This window comes from Canis lupus, chromosome 5 (genome assembly GCF_011100685.1).
Source record: "Canis lupus familiaris isolate Mischka breed German Shepherd chromosome 5, alternate assembly UU_Cfam_GSD_1.0, whole genome shotgun sequence".
NCBI classification, from domain to species: Eukaryota; Metazoa; Chordata; class Mammalia; order Carnivora; family Canidae; genus Canis; species Canis lupus.
In genome coordinates this window covers 45,790,930-45,815,562 of record NC_049226.1, presented here as the reverse complement: position 1 = coordinate 45,815,562, position 24,633 = coordinate 45,790,930, and the positions used below count along the sequence as shown (strand labels likewise).

At 35.0% G+C, this 24,633-nt stretch overlaps 1 protein-coding gene across 6 annotated transcripts in view; it reads left to right on the top strand.

Moving 5' to 3' along the window:
- RAVER2 (ribonucleoprotein, PTB binding 2) overlaps positions 1-24,633 on the top strand; it is a 91,279-nt gene that overhangs the window by 27,581 nt on the left and 39,065 nt on the right. For all 6 annotated transcript variants that reach the window (XR_005359657.1, XM_038537239.1, XM_038537240.1 and 3 more), the window contains exons 5-9: positions 6,958-7,084; positions 14,765-14,847; positions 16,691-16,795; positions 16,958-17,069; positions 18,929-19,191. Coding sequence is in view for 5 of the 6 variants with exons in the window: in XM_038537239.1 (XP_038393167.1) it covers positions 6,958-7,084; positions 14,765-14,847; positions 16,691-16,795; positions 16,958-17,069; positions 18,929-19,191 (690 nt within the window). In the remaining variant the exon portion in view is untranslated. The remainder of the gene's footprint in view (positions 1-6,957; positions 7,085-14,764; positions 14,848-16,690; positions 16,796-16,957; positions 17,070-18,928; positions 19,192-24,633) is intronic.

Sequence of the window (24,633 nt, the reverse complement as noted above, 5' to 3'; positions counted from 1 at the left end):
TTTTGCGTACATGGCCCATTGTCAGTACTTCTCTATTGTTAACTGTCTTCTTATTCCTCTCTCTGCCTCTCTAGTGTGGAAGTTCCATGTATATAGGGACTATTCCTTGTTCAGTTTTTACTCAAGGCACTTAGCATGGTAAATACTCATTGAATGAACTAAGGAAGGAATACACATTTGAGGGATGAGGGGAAAAGACTTCATGATGGAGGGGATCTTTGAGTGTGACATTAAAGTATGATTTTGAAATACATTGTTGAGAATGGAGGCTAGGATTGCTAGATAAATACAGATTTTGCATGAGACATTATACTGAGAAAATTTTCCAGTGTTTATCTGAAACCCAAGTTTAACTGGGCATCCTGCATTTTTACTTGCTAAATCTGGCGACTATAAGTAGAGTGAGTTGAATAAAACCTTTCAAGCAATAGAATTGGGCAAATTTGCATGCTTCAAGAGAGGTGAGTGGTGCAGGTGAAGATGTGTAGAAAAGGATGTATGGTGAAATGATAGGTTGATGCCAAATCAGGGAGGACCATTGAACACTGAAAGAGTAGAGATTGAATTTGATAAGCGGGGGGAGTGTGGGGGGAGCTTTTGAAGTATATAAACAAGGTAATGATAGAATCAGAGTTAAGCCATCAAGAGATCAGTCTAAAAGTGGTTCGTAGATGAAATGAGGAAGGAGGAAAAGATAGGAGGTTGCTCTTGGCCTCATGTCTCTTGCCCTCCTCTTCCTGTTCTTTAATCTCACATCTGGTCCTGGATCCCTTCTCCTTTCTTTTGTAGTTTGTCCTTCTCCTCTTAAGTGCTTCTGTCATTCTCCTGTCCTTGCTTGTGGAAGTCATAACTTCACCTATTCTTTGACTGTCAATGTCATGCCTCTGGTTAAATTGACTCTGTTGGATCATAGTCACACAGTTTAAAATTCTGAATCCATCTAGTCAGCTACATCTGCAGCGAGGGCACTGTGTCCTCTTGAAGAGAAACACCTACATGACTTGATGCTATTACACATGTGTAATATATGTTAATTGGTTATCCCCTGCAAAACTTTAGCTCATCATCTCTCATCAGCTGCTTATTTCCATTTTCTACAGCAATTGTCTCAAACTTTCACCCTGTTTCTGCCTTTGTCCTATCAGCTGGTCATGGCTCCTACTTTTTAGAAAGTACAAAGGTCATGTGCTGGATCATTCATTCAACTCTTCTCATACTGCACCAGCAAATGTGTCCCAATTTTTTAAAAAATATTTGTTTGTTTGTTTGTTTGTTTGTTTATTTATTTATTTATTTGAGAGGGCGGGCCAGAAGGGGGAAGGGGCACAGGGGGTGGGAGAGAGAATCTCAAACAGATTCTGAGCTGAGCACAGAGCCTCACATGGGGCTCTATCTCATGACCCTGAGATTATGACCTGAGCCAAAAACCGAGAGTCAGACACTTAACTGACTGTGATACCCAGGCACACCTGTGTCTCTATTTTTCTTTTTCTCTTCAGTAGCATTCATTCCACAGGTACATTCTGCACACCCACTCCATGCTAGGCACTGTTAGAGATGTTTACAATTCTTCAGTGAACAAAATGGACAAAGACCCTGCTCTCTTGGAGGAAGAGCTGTGCTTCCTCCTGCCGGTGCTGGGGCTCATGACCATATCCCCCATCTTCAAGGATTTTGATCATTACCTTTCTACTTACTGTCATTTGTTGCTCCACTAGCTCCCATCCCATCTGTTTATAAACATGCTCAGATCCTTTCCTTTAAAAATGCTCTCTACATACTGCCCTTTATATTAGTCTTCCTTCACAACTGGAGCTTCTTGAACAATTAGGCCCCATTTGCTGTCATCATTTCTCCATTTGCCTCTCAGCCTGATGCACTGTGGTTTCTGCCTCTGCTATTCAAGTGAACCTGTTCTCATGAAGATTAATAGAGATTTCTCAGTATTCAAGTTGAATAGGTGCTATTCAGTCTTATTCCTTGGTCTCTTTAAGAGACTCCACTCTCCTCAATTCCACCCCACCATTCTTTTTTTCTGCTTAACTGTTCCTTCCTCTTCTTCTTTTTCCCTAAAGGCTGATATCAGTAGATGTGTGTGACTTGCAAGCACATATTTTTGAACCATTTGCCCTCAGCACTAAATCGGTATTTCCAAATGATTGTTAAACATCCCACCTTCATGTTCTATAAGTAGTTCAGTTTCAGCATTTCTAAAAGAAAACTATCTTTTCTCTGGAACTTGTTTTTCTGTGTTCTGTGGTGTTGGATTGGATTTGCTGAGTTTATAATTCTGAATCCATCTCATCACCTGCTTCTGCACCAGGGCACTGTGTTCCCTTGGAGAAGAGCACATAGGTGGCTAGATGTCACTACAAATGTGTGATATACATGTATAATTCTGTGTTCTGTATATGGCACCAGTTCCCTCTGTTACTAACTCTAATTGATTTTTTTCCAATGCATTGTTTGATTTGATTGGATAATTTATTTTGCATATATGCATGTATCTTTTCGAATTAGTGTGTTTGTATCCTTTGAATAAATACCCAGTAGAAGAATTACTTTGATAAGGTAATAGGTAATACTATTTTTAATTTCTTGAGGAACCTCCATACTGTTTTCCACAGTGTCTGTCCTTATCTTTATAATATCCTCGTTTTTTTCTTTTGGTTTACTCTTTCTCCTCTGTCTTTATTGATATTAATATTTAGTACTTTTGTTTTCAATCTATATTGTTTTCTGATTAACGTATTAAAAGCAGGTATCCTTTTAACTAATGCTATACATATGTATCATAAATTTTATTTTGCTTTTTAAGTTTAAATTCTACTTAACATATAGTGTTATATTAATTTCAGGTATACAATATAGTGATTCAACAACTCTATACAATGTGTCATGAATTTTACATTATGTTTCAAATTGTTTTATGATTTCCTTTTAAATTTAAAGCTTAATTACTTTTGTTTTCATCGTTCAGTTTTTATCCACTTAGGAATTTTAAACATCTATTCTTCTAACACAGATCTGTAATGTATTGCCTTGTGATCAGAGAGTCTAGTCTCTAATGTTGATTTGGGGGAGGGGACCCTGGGGCTGCATTTTGTTTCAGTATGTGGTTACTTTCTGTGAATGTGCCATGTGTGCTCAAAAACAATCCAAACTCCATGTTTGTGGGTTATAAAGTTAATATATGAATCTATGTGTGTATAAATACTAGTTTGAGCTTATTAATTGTGACTCAAATCTTCCCTGTCTTCGCTTATTTTTTTTGCCTGTTTGGTCTGTCGATGTGTGAGAGGAATGTATTAGAAGTTACGTGTAATGGTTGAGTTTTCTTTTTCTCCTTATTATGTTAGTTGTTTCTCCATAGATAGATAAATAGGTATAGGTATTATTATTAGGTGCATGTTTGTTTGTAGTCATATTGATTATTTTACCCCATATGTGTTTTTCTGATGTTAGAGTTGCTACTTCAACTTTCTTTTAGTTTATATTTGCCATCTGTTTATTACCAGCCTTTCTGTATATTTGAAGTATGTGTCTTATAGGTAACATGTTGCTCTAAAAACATGTTTTAAGGGGCGCCTGGGTGGCTCATTGGCTAAGCGTCTGCCTTCAGCTCAAGTCATAATACCAAGGTCTTAAGATCGAGCCCCACATCAGGCTCCCTGCTCAGTGGGGAGCCTGCTTCTCCTCCCACTCCCCCTGCTTGTACTCTTTCTCTCTCTCAAAAAATAAATAAATAAATAAATAAATAAATAAATAAATAAATAAATAAATTCTTTAAAAAATAAAAACAGGTTTTTAAAAATAAAATTTAAAAAATCTGTAATTGGTACATTTAGACTACTTAGATAATGTAGTGATGTTTATTTTCTCATAACATGTTTTCTTTTAACTGTCCCTTTTTTCTTTAATTTTTATTTCTTATCTACTGTTGGATAACTAAGAATTTTCTTCAAGTGTGGGTTGTCCTGGAGAGCAGGTGAAAGTAGGTAAGCATCTCTGGGACAGGAAAAAAGAAACCCCTCAGACAGCAAATCTGAATGTGCCTTCCTTAATGTCACCCCTTTAACAGGGAAAACTAAATGGAATTCTGCATTTTCCATCTGAGGATGGCAGTTTGAGAATTAAACTGGTGGAGTGCACACCATTGCAGCAGTGATGTACTTGATAACTAGGTTGTACTGACTGACCTTTGGAGTCTCAGCTGATCCATTTCCTATGAATTCTTCTCTAGAGAGGCGGGGAGCCATGTCTTGTGCCTCTTGGCATTCCTCCTCAGCATCAATTGTACTCTTAGACTAGATACCAAATGTTTGTTAAATGAGGTTTTTAAATTATCTGAGGCCCCTAAGATCAGGAAGCAATCAGAGGGCTGAGATTTTGTGGCTGAGGAAAAAAAAAAAAAAAAAAAAAAGGCATAGAAACATAACTACTTAAAAAAAAGAAAAGAAAAAAAATTCTTCTTCCCATTTCAGAGTTATATGTTCTGTCTTTAGCCTACTGGTAATTGCTGCTAACTTATTGGCACCCCAAGATTTCTCAGTATCCCTTTCTTCCCATTTAACTCATTCTTATCTCCATCCTACTTCCTCCTTCCTACTCCACCTACCACCATATTGGTGTTTACATTTTAATTTTAGGATTGCCTTAAGTATTTTTTTTTCCCATAGTACTGGATTTTGTATGCAAGACCGAAATTACCTATGACATAACGTACCTTTATTTGCACCTACCATGTAATATTGTCTTGCATTTACTTTATCTTATGTCTCATTTTCAGAGAAGGAATTAATGTGGCAAAAACTTTTGAGAATTTGTATAGTTGGGAATATTTTTATTTCTTTCACATATTTAGATAATAGCAGAGTATAAAAATATTGTAGATACAAAATTCTTCCTTTGACACTTTGAAAATACTAACTTGTTGCCTTTTTAAATCCAATGTTGATGCTTTGAGAGAGAAGGTGGTATTAATTCTATTCTTGTTCCTTTGGAAATATGTTCTTTCTCACTGGAAGCTTTTAGCATTTTTTCTTTGGCTTTGAAGTTCTTAAGTTTCATACTAAAAAATGCGATTAGGTATGTTTTTTCCTTATACATCATCTTCGGAACATCATAACCCCTTTCATTCCATGTTCTTAAATTTTTCTTTAATAATGAGAAATTCTCAGCCATTATTTCTTCAAAGATCCTCTTTTTTCTTCTTCAGGGATTCCTATTTTATACAGGTTGACACTTCTAACTTCTTTATCACCTTACTTTTTCTGTTTTGTGTTTCTTATTTCCATGTTTTGTTTTGTTTATTTGCATTTTCCACTTCTTTATCCTTTGCCAGTGTCTTCTGAGAGCTTTCTTTGAACTGATCTTTTAAGTCCTTGTTTTGTTTTTCAACCACACATGTTCTATTTATCTGTTCAAGCATGGGATGGAGGTTAAGAATAATGCTCTGTAACAGTTTCTTCAGTTTCTTTGTCTATAGAATGGTGATAATTATTGTACCAATTTTATAGAGTTGTTTTGGAGAACTACATGATCTAACCCATGTGAAGTGCATAGAATGATGCCAAGTATGTGAAGAAGGCTGCTTTTTTTCTTTCTTTTTTTTAATGTTTATGTTTTTCAGATCCAGTATTTCTAATTAGTTATTCTTTGTAACTGCTTGTCCTTGATTCACGTTACAAATAAACATTTTATAAGGGTATCTATTATGTTACTATGTAGTGTTCTTATTATTTCCTATCCATTAATTCTGGTTCATCCCTTACAGGTGGTTCAGTTATTTACTTATGATTTTTAATGGCTACATTCTCCAGATGTCTAGCTGTGTTCTGTGAATAGGTTTTTCCCTGGGAGGGTTTCAGCTTCCTTCTATGTGAGTGTTTAGGGGTTGGGGAGTAAAGGATGGACAGGGGAGAGCGAAAGCCTGTCCATTTTAGCTGGGGTTTAGTGAATGCAGATGGGGAGCCAGGGCAGAGAACTCCTCCTTTACTATCTGTCCTAACCACAGCCCCTTTCCTGCCCCAACCAGGCAACCCTGCACCTGGGAGAAACTGGTAATTCAGTGGTCCTGCAGCTGTCACTACACTGGTTTCCCTTCTAGTGCTGGCCAGGAAGACCCTCATTACAGCTGCACGAGTAAAAAGCTCTTCCCCAAACTGGCTGTAGATGCAGGCTCTCTCCTGCTCCCAGTTCAGGCCTGCCTCCACACTGAGACCCGCCGCCACCTCTCTCTCTGGGGATTTCTCTCAGACTTTGTGTCTGATTCTCAGATTTGTCACCCTGTCCCTCTCATTTTCACAGTATCTGGGTTTAACGAGGGATTCCAATTGTATTGTCAGTTCTCCATTTTTTTCATGACTAAAAGTTCATAGTTTTTTTATAACTGTATATTAATATTCTCATCTATCAAGTCGGTTTTTGAAACTGAAAACAATTCCATGTTTTTAGGAGGTTACCTCGTCACATGTGTGTGAATTCACTTCAGCCTTGTCTCGAAGATTAAGTTAATGAAGACTTTTATTATAAGAAAGTTTTTGTTTGTAAGGCAACCCACATTATTATGCTCTAGATGAACATTCTATAGTAAGGCTCTTCTGTAGTATTGACAGTGTGTCAACAAGTTATCTCCCCATTAATAAATTCAGATTCCCTTGGCATCTTTCTACTGGTATTGTGTGAAGAGATTTATCTTACTAAACTGTTAGTCCTCTTAAAGCCAATGTGTATTTCACTGAGACATTTTATGAGGATTTCAGTATATGCTGTATAGTAGAATATCTTAACATTTTAATTAGGAATTGTGGTAGGATAATATACAGAAATGTTTCATATAAAGCAATTTGCATTTATCCTAAAAAATGAATGAGAACTTCTGGAAGAAAGCCTTTAAAATGTCCTCTTTTGTGCTTTTCCTTGTTGTAATATTTTCTATTTCTGTATTTATTGAAGATGCACAGTAATCAAAAAGGCTTACTTCCAGAGCCAAACCCTGTACAAATTATGAAAAGTTTAAACAATCCTGCCATGTTACAAGTTCTTCTTCAACCCCAGCTCTGCGGGCGAGCTGTTAAACCAGGTAAGCACCATGAAAACAGATTAAATATAGAATGTTGGCAAGAAGTCAAATTGTGCTGTTTTACATGAAAAACACATTTAAATTATTCCAAAAATATTTTTCTAGGACTTGCCAATGACTTTTAATTGATGGTCTGAGATGATAATATGTTTTCACTATTTCTTAAACATTTTTACTTATTTTTATTTAAATTTAATTTGCCAACATAGAGTATAACACCTAGGGCTCATCATATCGTGTGCCCTCCTTGATGTGTTTTCACTATTTTTGGTACAGTCTGCTTCTGTGTTTCCTAATTTCTTTTCAGTAAATGTTGAATATTCAAACCAGTTTAGCTCCTAGTTGACAGGAATTTAAAGACCAGATTAAAAAAACTAATAATAATAAAGACCAGATAATTAACACACTATGTTATTATGGACTGTACAAACAAAGGATGCGATACCTTCCCATGTAATATTTTTAGCAGAATTACTTTGTTCAAAAGTGTTAAAGGTAAAAAAAAAAAAAAGTGTTAAAGGTATGTCTCCTCTTTCCTTTTCTGTTGAAAAATTGTTTCACTTTGTAGAAAATGTCAAAAATAATATGGAAATCTTTATAAAATTGGTATATATTAAATATCTATTTAGTATTCTTCCTCTGATAAGAGTCTATCTTTTGAGATGCACAACTATACATACATAAAATGTGTATTTTAGCATTATGAAGAAGTGAATTTTTCAGTGCTAAGGTTTAGAGTAAAAATGTTTACATATACCTATTGTTTCAACCCCAAGTGGTCTACTACCAACTAGTGGACTGCAATTTACACCTAGCACTAACCACTGAGGGTTAGCACAGACCCTACAAGTTAGGGGCTTGGTCACCTGTTGGTCTGCTCCTACTTCACACACCAGCTACAAGTTCAGGGGATATCCAAACCACCTGTATTTCTGATCAACTGGCTATAAATTAGGGGGTTCCTACCACCTCAGATTTGATGATTTGCTAGAACAACTCGTAGAACTTAGGAAAGCCCTGTACTAAATGATTACAGATTTATTATAAAGGCTACAAGTCAGGAATGACCAAGTGAAGGTATCCTTACAGCTAGGTCTAGGAGGGTCCTGAATGCAGAGCTCTTATGCTTTTGTTCCATGGAATCCGAGCACATTACCCTCCCAGCACATCTGTGTATTCACCAACCAGGGATCTCCATGTAATTAAATTTGGCATCCAGAGTTTTACTGGAGTTTCATTATGTAAGCGTAATGGGCTGTTATTGAACTGAACCTCTACTTTCTCTCCTCTCCTTGGAGATCATGAAGTGTGGCTGATATCACATGACTCAATGCCCCAGCCCTCTAATCACATGGTTGGTGTTTCTGGCATTGACTCATCCCATGGAAGGGCCCACCTTGAGTCACCTTGTTAGCATAAGAAGCACACTCCTGTCACTCAGAAAATTCTAATGATTTAGAGTTTTCCTTCCAGGAACCAGGGACAAAGACCAGTCAAATTTTTTATTATACAACAATATTCATAGTAAGTATATCTATAACCATCAATTATTTGTGTGTAAGAAGCAGTGTTAGAGGTTTTCTGGCTCAGTCTATTACATAATCAGATATCTCTTCTACAGTTTTAATGGTATAGAGAGTTGTTTTCATGTCTTGACTATTCAAAGCATAAGAAGCTCATTATTTCCCAAGGCAACCTATTCCTTAGTTTGACAAATTTAATAACTAGGTTTTTAAAAAATATTAGATGATAAACCCTATAATTGTAGTGACATTCTAGTTCTTCCTTTGGAGAAATAAGGAATAAGTCTATTTATTGCTTCTTCCATCAGAAAAGACTTCTAATATTTGAAGACCACTACCATGAAACCGTAGGCCTTTTTATTTTTTTAAGATTTTATTTATTTATTCATGAAAGACAGAGGCAGAGACACAGGTAGAGAGAGAAACAGGCTCCATGCCAGGAGCCCAATGTGGGACTCGATCCCAGAACCCCAGGATCATGCCCTGGGCCAAAGGCAGGCGCTCGACCACTGAGCCACCCGGGCATCCCTTTAGTCATTTTTTTTCTTTTCCCTGTCTTCTGTTCTCCAGGTCAGTGGTCTTTTTAAAATTTATTTTTTTACTATGCAGCACTATCATTAAAGTAAATTTTGAGCAGAGCCCCAATATATACACTATATGTATCAACTATATGTCAGTTATATAAATGCACCCTTGTTGACCTATATATTAAGAAGTGATACAGCTTATATTTTATTAAAAGATAAAAAGTAAACATGAACGAAACTTCTAGTATTTTTTTCTGTACCTCATGAACTTCTTTGGAGATTACAGTTTTATATTTGACTTTCCACAATATGTCCTAAGATATGCTCTCTAGTTTCCCTAGCTAGTTGTCCTCTTGTAGATATTAGCCTAGGTTTTCTGGGTTGTCCAGCAATATGGTGTACACAGAAATCCTGTAAATGGTTTTTGATCAACACAGAATGCAGTGGGATTTATTTCCTATGATCATTATATTTCTGTTAATGCAGTCTGAGATTGTATTAGTGTTTAAAGGAAGCATATCATGCTCTTGGGTCTTTTAGAAAGTATTGGCCACACCTTTGGACTCTAGGCTCTCTTCAGTAACTCCCCTCCAGTATTACTTTTTTTCTTTTCTTTTCATCTAAGAATTTATTCTTTCCTCTGCTTTTCTACTCAGATTGATGTATGATCATAGAGATTATGCTTATTTTAGTACTGGTTTTACAGTTGTAAAGATATTCCACTGTTACACTGATGGAGAAATTATTTTGCCAAGCATGGCTTTTTGTTTGTGTGGAGTGGCTAGGGATGACATCTACCTCATGTGAACACATCCAAAGCTTCTGGAGGATGTTTGGAAAGTTGCTTGATCTTCAGGAAAGACAAAGTGTCTTGTTAATAATAAGTTCTAGATTTCCTTCATTATGTCCTTTAGGTCTTAACTCTATCCCTTACTATACTTTGAGCTCCTCACAGAGACTCTGAGCAAGCTAAGAATGATAATTCCTCATGTTTATATTAAATGTAGTATATATGTTTATACTCTTTAAAAATTTTTTTTCACATAACTCACATATATTTACTTGTTTATAGTTTGTCCCACTAGAATGTAAGTTCCATATTTGCAAAGATTTATGTCTTGTTCATCTCCTGCACCTAAAGCAGCACCATTATTTATAATGAAAGGGACTTAAGTGTTTGTTTACAGGTTAATCCCCTTCCTCTACATCTCTGTCCCACAACTCACACATACCTGGTCTGGTCTGTAAATTCCTAACGACTCTTGTCTGCCTTTTTTGTTTAATTTGTACCCCTCCGTCAGATTGACTTTCCTTCCAGGCCCAATTGGGTTATGTTACTCTAACCATACTGATCTTTTTTCTTCAGTCCAGACCTTTTAACTACCTTCAAAAATATAATAGTGTAAATATTCTAAATTTCTTTCTTTATGTGTGTTTCCATTTAAAATTTTAAGTCATGTGCATTTAGTTGTAGTTTAAATTATACTTTTTAACAGCTTTGTTGAGGTATAATTGCGTGTTAATTGGCCCATATTTAGAGTCTAAAAAATGAGACATTCTGACATGTATAAAATTGTAAGTATACATAAATCTTGACATATGTATACACCCATATATATATATATATATCACCATAATCAAAATAATGAACATATTTATTACTCAGTTTCTTTTTGACTGTTTGTAATCTCCTTCTTTCCCATCCCCAGGAAACTACTGATTTGATTTCTGTCCCTATAGCTTGTATTTTCTAGAAATTTCTATAAATGGAAGCACACAGTATGTAGTATTTGGCTTCTTTTCACTCAGCTTTTTGAGACTCCTTTATGTTGCTGCATGTATCAATACTTTTTTTCTTTTTAATGAGGAGTAGTATTCCACAATTTCCATGTTCATTGACTTGCTGATGAACATTTAAGTTATTTCTAGTTTGGGATTATTACAAATAAAATTTCTGTGAACATTTGTGTACTAGTCCTTATATAGGTTTATGCTTTTATTTCTCTCTGGTAAATTAGTTGTGGAATGGCTGGGACATATGTTAGATGTATGTTTAAGTTATAGGAAACCCTGCCAACTGTTTTCCAGTGTGGTTCAACCACTTTACATTGTTACCCATCACTGTCCAAGGCTCCGATGTGCTTAGTCTTCTCACCAACACTTGATGTGTCAGTGCTTTAATTTTAGCCTTTCTGTTGGGTGTATAGTGCTAGCTCACTGATTTTGAGTAATCCTTTCAACTAATGATTTTGAACATCTTTTAATATACTAATTTAGCCATCTTTATATATTTCAATTATACCTTTTTAAATATTTTGCACATTTTAAAACTGAGTTATCTTTTTCTTATTAAGTTGTAAGTGGAAAAAAAAAGTTGTAAGTGTTCTTTATTCTAGATGCAAGTCTGCTGTTGTATATATGGATCTGAAAATATTTTTTTCACTCTGTAAGTTGTCCTTGATTAACAATAACTTGTGGAAAACAACATTATTTTGGCAAAGCCCAATTTATTATTTTTCTGTTATAATTTGTATATCGTTTGTCAGATTTAAGATGCCAATTTTTTTTTAAGATGCCAAATTTAAGGTCATTAAGATGCTCTCTTATATTAAAGAAGTGCTATAATTTTATCTTTTATATTTAGATCTATGATTCATTTCTTTTCTATGATTCATTTTGAGTTAATTTTTGTTTATGATGTGAAGTAAAGTTCCAGGTTTTTTTTTTATTTTTTTACAGTTGTTCCAGCATCACTTGTTTAAAAAGAATATCCTTTTTCCATTGAATTACCTTTGAAGTTCACTATATATGTATGGCTCTATCTGTGGATTCTCCATTCTATTCCACTGATCTAAATGTCTGTCTTTATCTCAATACTACATTGTCTTGATAGATGTAGCTTTATAATAAGCCCTGAAGTCAGTGTAAGTCCTCCAACTTTATTCTTTTTCTATTTGTTTTGCCTAGTCTATGTCCTTTGTATATGTATATAAATTTTGGAATCAGCCTGCCAATTTCTGTGACAAATGTCAGTAATTTGGTTGGGATTTTGTTGAATTTATCTACTAATTTGGACATAATTGACAATTCTGAGGTTGAGCCATACATACGGTATATTTCTCTATTTAAGTTTTTTAAAATTTGTCACAGCAGTAGTTTATAGTTTTCAGGGCACAAATCTTTCACATATTTTGTGAGATTTACCAATAGTATTCTATATTTCTTGATATGATTTTAAATAGTATTACTTTTTAAATTTCAATTTTGAATTTCTTGTTGCCAGGATATACAAGTACAACTGATTTTGTATTTATCTTATCTTGCAACTTAGCTTACTATTTCTTGTAGGTTTTTGTTCTTAAGATTTTCTATATAGACAATAATGTGACCCACAGAGAAACACAATTTTCCAATATGTGTGCCTTTTATGTCTTTTTCTTGCCTTACTGCAATAGACAGAAATTCCAGCATAATTTATGCATTAACCTAGTGAGAGTGGACATTTTTACTTTGTTTCTGATCTTAAGGAGAGAGCATTCATTCTTTTATTATTATGTCAGCTTTAGCTTTTTCACAGATTTTCTTTTTCAAGCTGGGAACTTTGCCTTCTATTTCTTTATTGCAGAGAAATTTTGTCATGGTAATTGCTGAAATGTATCCAGGCATTTTCTCCATTAACTGATATGATCATATGTGTTTTTTGTTTTTGTTTGGTCTGCTAGCATGATGAATTACATTGATTTTTCAGTATAAAACCAAACTTTCATTCCTAGGGTAAGCCTCACTTGATCATGACGTATATAATCCTCTGTATGTATTGTTAAGTGTTGTTCAAGCTTCTTGAGGAGGGAAGGATGGGGCACAGTGGGAGACCTAGCCAAGAGCTAAGGGCAGTTAGATGTGAGACTGTAGACATTTTCAGAGTGTTTTGATTCCAGTGGTGGTTGTTTTAGACTTTTAGACTGGGAAACAACCGTATTCATTAAAAGCTGTGAAAAAAGAGTAACAACATCCAGTGACTAACTGAAAAAAGACAAGAGGTGGTGTTGAAATTTCTAATCATAATTGTGGATTTGTCTACTTTTTCAGTTGTAGAAATTCTTGCCTTCTATATTTTGAAGCTCTGTTATTTGAAGTACATTTGAGATTGTTGTATCCTCTTGATGAATTGACCCCTTTATCATTATGAAATACCCATATTTATCCTTCTTGCCTAATAAACAGTCTGTCTTTATAAACAACTCATGCTAATGATCTAATCTTCCTACTACCAGTCATGAAATGGAGTTATTCTAAAGAAAGCACGTTTTAATGGTCAGTTTTCCAAAGATGAAATGGACTCATTTAGCAAGTAATAAAACTTGAAATCTACTTTTGAAAACATGGGATAAACTTGTAGAGAGGTTATATATTATAATACCCGAATATTTTTGATCATTGGATTATATGCTTTTTTAAAATATGCCTCCCTCCCTCCCTCCCTCCCTCCCTCCCTCCCTCCCTCCCTCCCTCCCTCCCTCCCTTCCTTCCTTCCTTCCTTCCTTCCTTCCTTCCTTCCTTCCTTCCTTCCTTCCTTCCTTCCTTCTTTTTAAAGAAGACAACACAATTCTTTATTTTTTTAAGTAAGCTCTACACCCACCGTGGGGCTTAAACTCACAACCCAGAGATCAAGAGTCACACGAGTCACATGTTCTACCAACTGAGCCAGACAGTCACCCCAAAATTAAATGTGTTTGAAGTGCTTCCTCTGACCATTTCCAGTTACTTTATAATAATTAGGTGAAATTACTTCATATATTTTCTATCTCATGGTTCTTTTTGTCTATATACTGTTTATTCTGAAAACATCCTCCTCCCGCCTTTTTAAAAGATTTATTTATTAGAGAGAGAGAGAGAGAGCACACACATGCAGGAGAGGGCCTAAGAGGGAAAGAAACTAAGCGGACTCTGTGCTGAGGAGAGCTGGACGCAGGGCCTCTATCTCACCACTCTGAGATTGTGACCTGAGCTGAAACCAAGAGTCAGAAGCTTGACCGCACCACTCAGGTGCCCCTATTCTGAAAACATCTCTTTTGATATATGCTGTGGTATTTGTACTTAGGCAAACTTGATAAAAAGTGTAGTTGCCATTTATTCTTTTTATCACTTATATACAGCATTGTTTCTTTTATTTTTAATGTAAATATTTTTCTGTACATATATTCCCTTCTTAAATGGATTGGAAGCTTTTCAAGAGAAAAGGTTGTCTTGTCCTTCACTCCCTCATCCCCCAACTCCCTGCCAAAATATTCCAAACACCTAACAAAACTACTGAGCAAATAAAATGGCTTCGGTTAGTATTATACTCACTAAAAGATGAAATTAGTTTTGTTGCTCTAAGCCCCAGAGAAGAGACAGGCTAAGTGTGGTGTTTTATTATTATGATAGAAGGTGTTGGAATTTTAAATCGAATTCTAGGTTTGAATCACAGGGAAGGGAGCTTGCCACTTTTTGTGCAATGACAAGGTCAGTATATCATTGAACTTTGGATGAATTTGTTAAGTTTAAAAATATGTATTTACTTGCCGTTTATGGAGTTTGTTTTTATCATCTCATAAAGTTTAATTTTTACTTTTATTTTCTTAAATCAGTTCTTGGAACACCTCACAGCTTGCCCCATCTGATGAACCCATCCATCTCCCCGGCGTTTTTGCATTTGAATAAAGCACATCAGGTATATAAATAGCATTGAGTACTGACATAAAAACTTGGAGTGACTCATTTGTTCATAAAGTTTAAAATTCTCAAAAATTAAACAACTATTTTGTTTTTTAAACAAATCCTTACTAATAACTATAGCTACGTGAAAGCATGAGTACATGAGATCAAATTAAGTTCATCAAAGCAGTATAGTTCTATCTATTGATTTCTGCTTATAGGGCATTAAGAAGGGAAGGAGGTGTATTTTGTGGCATATTTTTCTACAAATAAGTGGTTAAAAACAAGTCTTATGTGGTCTTAATTCAAAGCATTTATAGAAAGAGAAAAAAATGCATATGAACTCTTAATTCTTGAAATTTAATCTGTATAGAAATAACTCATGTAGGAATAAAAAATATTTTTCTTCCTTTTTTCAGATAAATATTTTAAAATGTATTTGTATATATAAATGTATTATTGAGGATAAACAGGGCTTATGAATTTCAGGTGCTGCTGAAGGCTGTATCTGTGTAGGAGTCAAATTACAAGTGCAACCTAATGCATAATAGATGATTGATGGAGATTGAGTGAATGAACATCTAGTCCTAAATGCAGCTTTTTCAGGGAAAGGTTTATCTTTTATTTAGTTTTCATTCTTAGAATCTAACATAGGATCTTGTACATTATAGGGTTTTATATATATATATATATATATATATATATTTTAAGATTCTATTTATTTATTTGAGAGATAGAAAACAGAGGGAGAGCTCTCTGCTGAGCAGAGAACTTGATGTGAGGCTCAATCCTAGGACCCTGAGATCATGACCTGAGCCAAAGGCAGATGCCCAGCCAACTGAGCTACCTAGGCACCCCCATTATAGGGTCTTTATTCCTTCATTTATTCAACATATTTTATTGAGAATCTAATGTGTACTGGATACTCTGCTAGTCATTGAAGCTATAGCATTGAAAGAAAATTAATAGTCATTGTTCTTCAAGAATTTAAAAAACTATAAGAAACAAGTGTTAATAACAGTAAGTTATGAAGAGTGACGTGAGAGAGGAGTTCAGAGTATTGACAATATTTTCTTTACTTTAGAACTAAGACTAGAATGTTTAATTTTGCCCAGAAGACCTATCCAAGCTGGCCTCTCCTGCCTCTCCTGCTTGTTGAGTATCACCATCCCAGCAACAATGGCCTGCTTTTGGTCCTCAGAGGGCCTTGATCTCTTCTCCTTAGGTCTTTGCTCCTCTGTTATTCCTTCTGCCTGGCGTGCTCTCACCCCAACACAACCTAAGTCCATAAATTTTACCTACTTACTCCTCCATAGCCTTCAGATATCTGTACCAGAGTTCTTTCCTTGGGGAAACTTTCCCTGAATTTACCAGTCTAAATCAAATCCCCAATTATTCTCATAGCTCCTGTATTTTTCCTTCATATCCTCATCACCATTTGTAATTATGCTTTTGCAATTAATTAATGTCTCCCTTTCCCAGGCACCTCTAAGATCTGTGAGGGCAGGTCTTATTTTGTATTTCTCACTATATAGCACAGTGTCTGGCACATAGAGAGTGCCCAATAAATATTTGTTGGATGATTAAATGAATAAATAAATGATTGAATGCTGCTGACATTAAAGCCAAAAAGGGATGAGGGGAGGAAGAATGATGAAAATAAAAAAAGAGAGGATGTAGAGTTAGTTTCATGACTACATGATCACATCTTGTATATTAAGAGTTAATTAGCATTGCCTGAAGTGGGAAAGTGGCATATTAAGAAGCTGTTGCTTTTGCTCTGAACTTGAAAACGAATTGGGTTCTATAACAAGTAGCTTTCAAAGTTAAACTAACTTAATGCTTTATCATTTTCACAGAGCGCAGTTATGGGTAATACTTCCAATTTATTCCTTCAGAATCTTTCTCATGTACCACTGGCGCAGCAACAATTAATGAAATTTGAAAATATTCATACTAATAATGTAAGTATGGAATAATTTTTTTTTCTTTTAACTGAATTCATTCCTTTTCTATATTCAGGCTGCTGGTCAGATTGTTGATGAATTACCACATGTGTAGCCTTTTCATTAGATGATATCCTGCTGCCATGGGCAGAAATCTTCATTTCTTTTTTTCTTTTGCAGAAACCAGGCTTACTTGGAGATCCCCCCGCCATGGTACTTCACACCACAGTGGGGATCGGGTCAGCACTTCCTTTGAATACAGAGTTGGGTCACCATGGAGAAGCACATAAAAGTAAATGACATGCATTTACTGAAGACTCAGTATACAGTCAGACATGAGATTTAAAGATGGTTTACCTATATTCTACTTTTGTTTACAGAAAGGTCAAATTTGAGCTCTATTCAGCCATTTAAAATTTTAAAAGCCCTCTAGGCTTTTCTACTTTTAATATTAGAAAACTATTGATAAGTTATTGATGGACTTGCTTCCATGCCAAGATCACACTTTCCTTGTCTGATGTGCTTTAATATTTGATGAAGGTTCACAGCAGCATGGGGCAAAGACACAGCACTCTTTGAGACTCATATGCTGCCCACTGGGCTGACAACATATTACCTAGATATCTGTTTAATTTTTGCCTGAATAAGAAGCCCTTACTATTAAAGAAATATGTGGTATTTTGATGTAAACGTTATTTATTTGATTATAATATTTTTTAAATGTGACCCCCAAACTAGTAGAAGAAAAATAACATGTATACTCTGTGCTTCTGAAAAGATGACAAATTTAAACAAAACAATGATTTTTTAGAAAAACAAGAACATGTGGTATACTAAGATTTCTTACTTGAATGCGATGTTGAAAGGCACTTTCAGTTTGAAGTGTAATTGAAATTGTTTGAAGTGATTATGCTGGGAAAAGAGAAGGGCCACCAGTAATTAAAAAAGAAAAGTTGTTAAATATGGGTAGCAGATTTAGCTTCTGTGTAAAACCGATGAGTCAATGATCCAATGAATCAATCAGTTCTGTTGACTGTTAGAATTGACTGCATGAATGTTGAGCTAGTATACAGATGTAGAAATTTTATGGTATGTTGGGACCTGTTCAAAAAATTAAATTTTGTATCACTAAAAGTTTATACATATGTTAATTATTTGTGTTGGATTAAATAGTAAGCTATTTGCTTTAGCATGCACTGCTTTAAGGACATTGAAAATTCAGCATGCAGATAAATACATTGCTAAAAGAAGCTAAGTATCCACCTCTATTTAGTACTAGAAATAATTTAAGAAATTTATGTAGTGAATTTGTAAAACATAAATTTGACTTAGTTATCAAAATTAGCTCTTTTGATTTTGAACTATAGATTTTTTTAAAAAGTGGAATGGTTCAGAATTTTCCTATTAAAACTTTCATTTCTTCCAGAATTTCTTATTTCCTACAAATAAAAAAGTAAAACTTTGATGTGTTAAATTTGGTGCCTATCTATTCACAAATATTAATGTTTTGTAAACCAGCAATGTGATATTTAAAACCATCTCTTTAGGTTTTAAAAAAAAAGTCTTGATTTTTGTAGCATTTATGGAGTTCTTTGTATAAATGCTACAACCCATGGCCAGTTGCACGCTACCCATGGGAAGACATTGAATTCAGAGCTGGGAAAAGATACACACCGTTGGTTATTATAAACCAGCGCAAGTCAGCTGATCAAGTTTATTGTTAGATTTAACTTTATTAAAATGCCAAAGTATTTTTTTAACTGAAGACTTATTTAATTATTCCCTTCAAATATGGAAGCAAACTAGTGATTGAGCATAAAAAGGAATGTACCTAAGTGCCAAAAAGTATATATATTTTGCTCTCAAATTCTAAAATATACAATTAAAATTTGGAATTAAAAAATATCCTTGAGATTATCCTAGAAGTTGTTGAAAATAGGAAAAGCATGACTACTGTTCTAGGTTTCTGTCTTCCCATATAGAAACCTACTGCTTTACAACCACTAACTTCACCTTTTAAGTTTAACTATTCTCTGATAGATACAAAAGAGGTGTCTCCACATTTCCCCCGTTAAGTTAACAAAACCACAAGGACTGTTGTGAATAGCTCTTGTCTAACCAAAAGCTTCTTGAATTTGTGGTTCACTACAGCATCTAATCTGATTCCAACTCAAACAACTTTAACAGCTGGCATGGGAATATTGCCATTCTTCCCAAATCAGCACATAGCTGGACAAGCTGGGCACGGGAATACTCAGGAGAAACAGCCAGCCTCGGTGGGGAAGGCAGAAGGAAATTTCTCAGGGTCACAGGCTTATCTTCAGAGCTTTCCAAACCTTACTGTTGGAAGCTTGCTGACAGGACACCATAAGCAACAGCAAAGTCAGCCGAGAGGCACAGAGATAAGTTCAGGGGTAAGAAAACTCTGTGTGTGTGTGTGTGTGTGTGTGTGTGTATACACACACGAACATGTGTACTTGTGTATATTACATGTGTGTAGATGCTATGCAGGAATATATATGTATGTTCTTTTAAAAACATCATAAATGAAATTATTCTGATTCTAGTAGATTCTAATTTGGGGCCTATTTTACAAGTAGAATAATTTATGAAATATAAAGAATCTTAACTATTTTTTAAATTTCAAAGAAAATAAAGTGTATATGGATTACAAACTAGATAATTGATATATGTTAATGATATGATTTTTTCATAGTGTGCATTTACTTCTCAATATAGAAGAAAGTATTGCACTCTTTAAAAAAAAAACCTGTTATTATAAGGAAACAGAACTCCATCTTTTCATAAATGATGCCAGCTGATGGTTGGGACTATGCTTCATTACTTACAGTTTGTAAATAAAGTCATTTTAATTTGAGTAAAATGGGTTTTGTAAAGTCTGTTACTGTAAAATACATATAAATTCTTTATTATAGATATTTGCTTTTCTGCAAAGTTTGAGATACTAAAAATCTTGATTTAAAAAATATTTATTTGAGAGAGAGAGAGAGTAAGCAAATGAGCATGAGTGGGGGGTGTGGATGGACAGAAGAGGGGCAGAGAGATTGGAAAAAGGAGAAGCAGACTCCCTGCTGAACAGGGAGCCCACCACAACTCAGTGCTCAATCCCAGGACCCTGGAATCATGACTTGAGTCGAAGGCAGACTGACTAAGTCACCCAGGTGCCCAATGCTTGATTATTTTAGAAATTAAATATAAACTGAGTTCAAAATTTTATAGTTTAGAAAAGCTTAAGAGTAGGGATCCCTGGGTGGCGCAGCGGTTTGGCGCCTGCCTTTGGCCCAGGGCGCGATCCTGGAGACCCGGGATCGAATCCCACATCGGGCTCCCGGTGCATGGAGCCTGCTTCTCCCTCTGCCTATGTCTCTGCCTCTCTTTCTCTCTCTGTGACTATCATAAATAAATAAAAAAATTAAAAAAAAAAAGAAAAGCTTAAGAGTATCATTAATACTTATCCAGTTATATGCTATTATTTATGAGACTTTCTAAGTTAATAATGCTCTTCAAAATAATGCTTTTTACTTTAAAGGTATATTGTATAACTAAGTAGGGTGTTACTTTAATATTGGAAGGCAGAACCAATTTTTATCTTAAAAATGTCAAAGTCATTTATTAAACTCTGGTCTACTCAAAAGAATCTGCTCTGTGTTTTAATTCTGGAAGATTTTACCCAATTATGTTATTGGTTCTTAGACCAGTGACATTTGTAAATGTTATAATTGATAGGTAGAATAAAGTACATTTAGTTTTTATTCATACCCTGAAATACTATTTGGTTTGTATGTGGTATAAGACTCATGTTATAAGTAGCATGTGAGGAAAAAAATTCATGTAGTTGGCTGTATTCAAATGTCAAAATAATTGAATTTGAAGGAGGTTTGATTGTCAGCAAGTCATAGCAGCAGGTATAGATAGAATGGTATCTACCATAGTTCATTGAGAAAGCTAAGGCAATTCTTCTAGACTAAATTTTAAAAAATTATCTGCAGTATTAATTTTTTGGGTTATTGAGGGAACTTAAACACATAGAACTCCTGTATGAATATACTGTGTCTTTTTGCACAGAAAGCACCAGATTTTTGAGAAAGCTTGATTTGAGGTGATTCACATAATGAGCAGAGCCTCAGGAAGAAAACAGCCAAAGTGGCCCAGGGCCTGGAAAACAAGTTCTATGGAAAGAACTGAGGGATATGGATACATGTAACTCAGAAAGGGAGGATCAGCTGGATATATATTAAAAAATGTATATACTCTCAGGCTAGTTACATGGTATTTTGTGTTTCACCAGTAGTCAGAGCTAGTCCAATAAGTATGACATACAATAAAGCAAATTTAGACTTAATATAACAAACAACAGTCAAAGCTTTCTAACAAAGAAAAAGCTGAAACAATTAAGTGAACCCCAGGTGAGCATTGGTACAGATTGTTGTAGAAAGAATTCCTCTTTCTGACATAGGAATTTGGACCAGGTACTCTCAAAGTAGGTTTCCAAGATTTTTGACTTTGCTGAACATAACTGGTTTAACTTGGTTTTAGATTTTTAGACCTACATTAAAAATTTTTTTTATTAAGGTATAATTGATATATAGCATTATATTAGGTTCGAGTATATTACATAATGATTTGACATTTGAATGTATTACAAAATGATCATCACAATAAGTCTAGTTAACATCCATTACCATACATAGTTATCATTTTTTTTCTTGTGATGACAACTTCTAAGATCTACTCTCTCAGCTACTTTCAAATACGACATGGTATTAACTATTGTTGCTGTGCTGTATATTACATCCCCGTGATTTATTTATTTCATAACTGGAAGTTTATACCTGTATCTATGAACTTGGTTTGGGGGGGCAGCAAGGTTTGCTTATACATAGGAGTGAGATTATATGGTATTTGTTTTTCTCTAACTTTTTTCACTTAGCATAACGCCCTCAAGGGCTATCCATGTTATCACAAACAGCAAGATTTTCTTCTTTCTTAAGGCTGATTATATACACACATTTTCTTTATTCATCCATCAAAGAACACTGATGTTTTTGTATCTTGGCTGTTGGGAATAGTGCTACAATATGCACCATCTCTTTGAGATAGAGATTTCATTCCCTGTGAATATATTCATAAATCACTGAATCATATGGTAGTTCTATTTTTCATTATTTTAGGAACTTTGATACTGTTCCCTATTATGGCTATATCCTTTTTCTTCCATTGAGTAGATTGTGTTTTCCTTTTGTTGATGGTTTCCTTTGCTGTATGGAAACTTTTTAGTTTGATGTAGTCTCAGTTGTTTACTTTTGTTTTTGTTGCCTATACTTTTGGTGTCATGCCCAAAAAATCATTGATAAGACTAATGTCAAGAAGCTTTTCCCCTATATTTTCTTCTAGGGGTTTTATGGCTTCAGTTACTACATTTAAGTCTTCAATCCAATTTGAGTGAATTCTTACGTATGATGTAAGATCATGATCCAGTCTCACTTTTTTAGCGTGTGGATATCCAATTTTTCCAACACCGTTTATTAAAGAGACTATCCTTTCCCCATTGTGGATTCTTGACTCCCTTGTCAAGGATTTGTTGGCCACATACATGTTTGTTTATTTCTAAGCTATCTATCTCATTTGGTCATGGTGTACAGTCTTTTAATGTATTGTTAAACTCTGATTGCTAGTATTTTGTTGAAGTTTTTGTATCTATGTTCATCAGGGATACTGGTCTGTAATTTTATTTTCTTGTAGTGTTCTTGTCTAGCTTTGGTATGAAGGTAATGCTGGCCTCATTAAATAAATTAGGAAGTATTCCCTCCTCTTCAATTTTTTTGGAAGAGTTTCAGGAGAAATGGCATTAATTTTTAAAAAAGATTTATTTATTCATGATAGAAAGAGGCAGAGACACAGGCAGAGGGAGAAGCAGGCTCCATGCCGGGAGCCCGACGCGGGACTCAATCCCAGAACTCCAGGATTGCGCGCTGGGCCAAAGGCAGGCGCCAAACTGCTGAGCCACCCAGGGATCCTCCAATTTTTTTTTCTTTTTTTTTTGTTTTTGTTTAACGTCTGGTAGAATTCACCAGTGAAGCCACCTGGTCCTGATATTTTCATTGTTAGGAGGTTTAGGATTACTCGTTACCCCATTATTGGTCTGATAAGATTTTCTATTTCTTTATGATTTGGTTTTGGTAGGTTGTAAGTTTCGAGAAATTTACCCATTTTTTTTCTGGATTATCCAGTTTGTTGGCATATATTTCTTGGTAATAGTCTCAGGATCTTCTGTATTTCTGTGCTATCAGTTTTAATGTCTCCTCTTGCATTTGTAACTATTCGAGTCCTCTCTCTTTTTTTTGGTTAGTCTATTTAAAAGTTTCTCTGTTTTGTTTATCTCTTCAAAACCCCAACAGTTTCATGGATCTTCCCAGTCTCTTTTATTTCTGTTCTAATCTTTATTATTTTCTGCCAAATTGTGGGCTGGGTTTGTTCTTTTTCTAGTTCATTGATGTGTAATGTTTGAGATCTTTATTTTTTCTTCATGTAGGCATCGCTATAAACTTTCCTCTTAGAACTACTTTTGCTGTATTCCTAAGTTTTGGTATCTATACTTTCCATTTTCATTGGTCTCAAGATACTTTTTAACTTCTCTTTTCTTCTTTGAGCTAGTCATTATTCAGGAGTGTATTGTTTAATTTCTGTATATCTGTGAATTTTCCAGTTTCCCTCCTGTTACTGATTTCTAGTTTCATACCATTGTGGTCAGAACAATACTTGATATTATTTCAATATCCTTAAATTTGTTCTGACTTGTTTTGTGGCCCAACATATCTGTTTATTCTTTGTCTGTCTGTGTCTCTTTTTCTTTCTTTCTGCTTCTGCTTCTGCTTCTGGTGTCAGACCCAGAAAAGCATTGGTAAATTCAATATTATGAAGCATTCCACCTAAGCTTTTAAGAGTTTTATAATTTTAGGTCTTGCATTTAGGTCTTTAATCTTTGAATTAATTTTTGTATATGGTGTAAAGTGAGGATCCACTTTATTCTTTCACATGCAATATCCAGATTTCCCAGCACTTTAGAGAAAAGACTTCCTTTCCCCATTGAGTAATCTTGACACTTTTGTCAAAAATCATTTAACCATATATGTAGAGACTTACTTCTGGGTTTTCTATTCTATTCCATTTGTCTGTATGTCTGTCTTTATGCTAGTACTACCCTGTTGAGATTACTGTAGCTTTGTAATAAGTTTGAAATCACAATGTATGAGCCTTCCATTCTTGTTCTTATTTTTCACCTTATTTTCAACATTGTTTTGACTATTTGGGGTCCCTTGAAATTCCATATGAATTTTAGTGTGGATTTTTCTTTTCCTGCAAAAAAAAGTGGAATCTTGATAGGGACTATATTGAATCTCTCAGTCACTCTGGTTAGTATAGACATTTTAACAGTACATCTTCTAATCCATGAACATAGGATGTCTTTCCATTTATTTATGTCTCTTATTCTAGCAGCGCTTAAAAAAATTTAGGTGGGGGGACGCCTGGGTGGCTCAGTGGTTGGGCATCTGCCTTTGGCTCAGGGCATGATTCCAGAGTCCTGGGATCGAGTCCTGCTTTGGGCTCCCTGTAGGGAGCCTGCTTTTCCCTCTGCCTATGTCTCTGCCTCTCTCTCTCTCTGTCTCTGTCTCTCATGAATAAATAAAATCTTTAAAAGTAATAAAACATTTTTTAAAAATTAATTTATTTATTTTGGAGAGAGAGCTGGCAGGGGGAGGCAGATGGAGAAGGAAAGAGAGAATCTCAAGCAGACGCCATACTGAGGGCAGAGCTCCACACGGGGCTCAATCCCA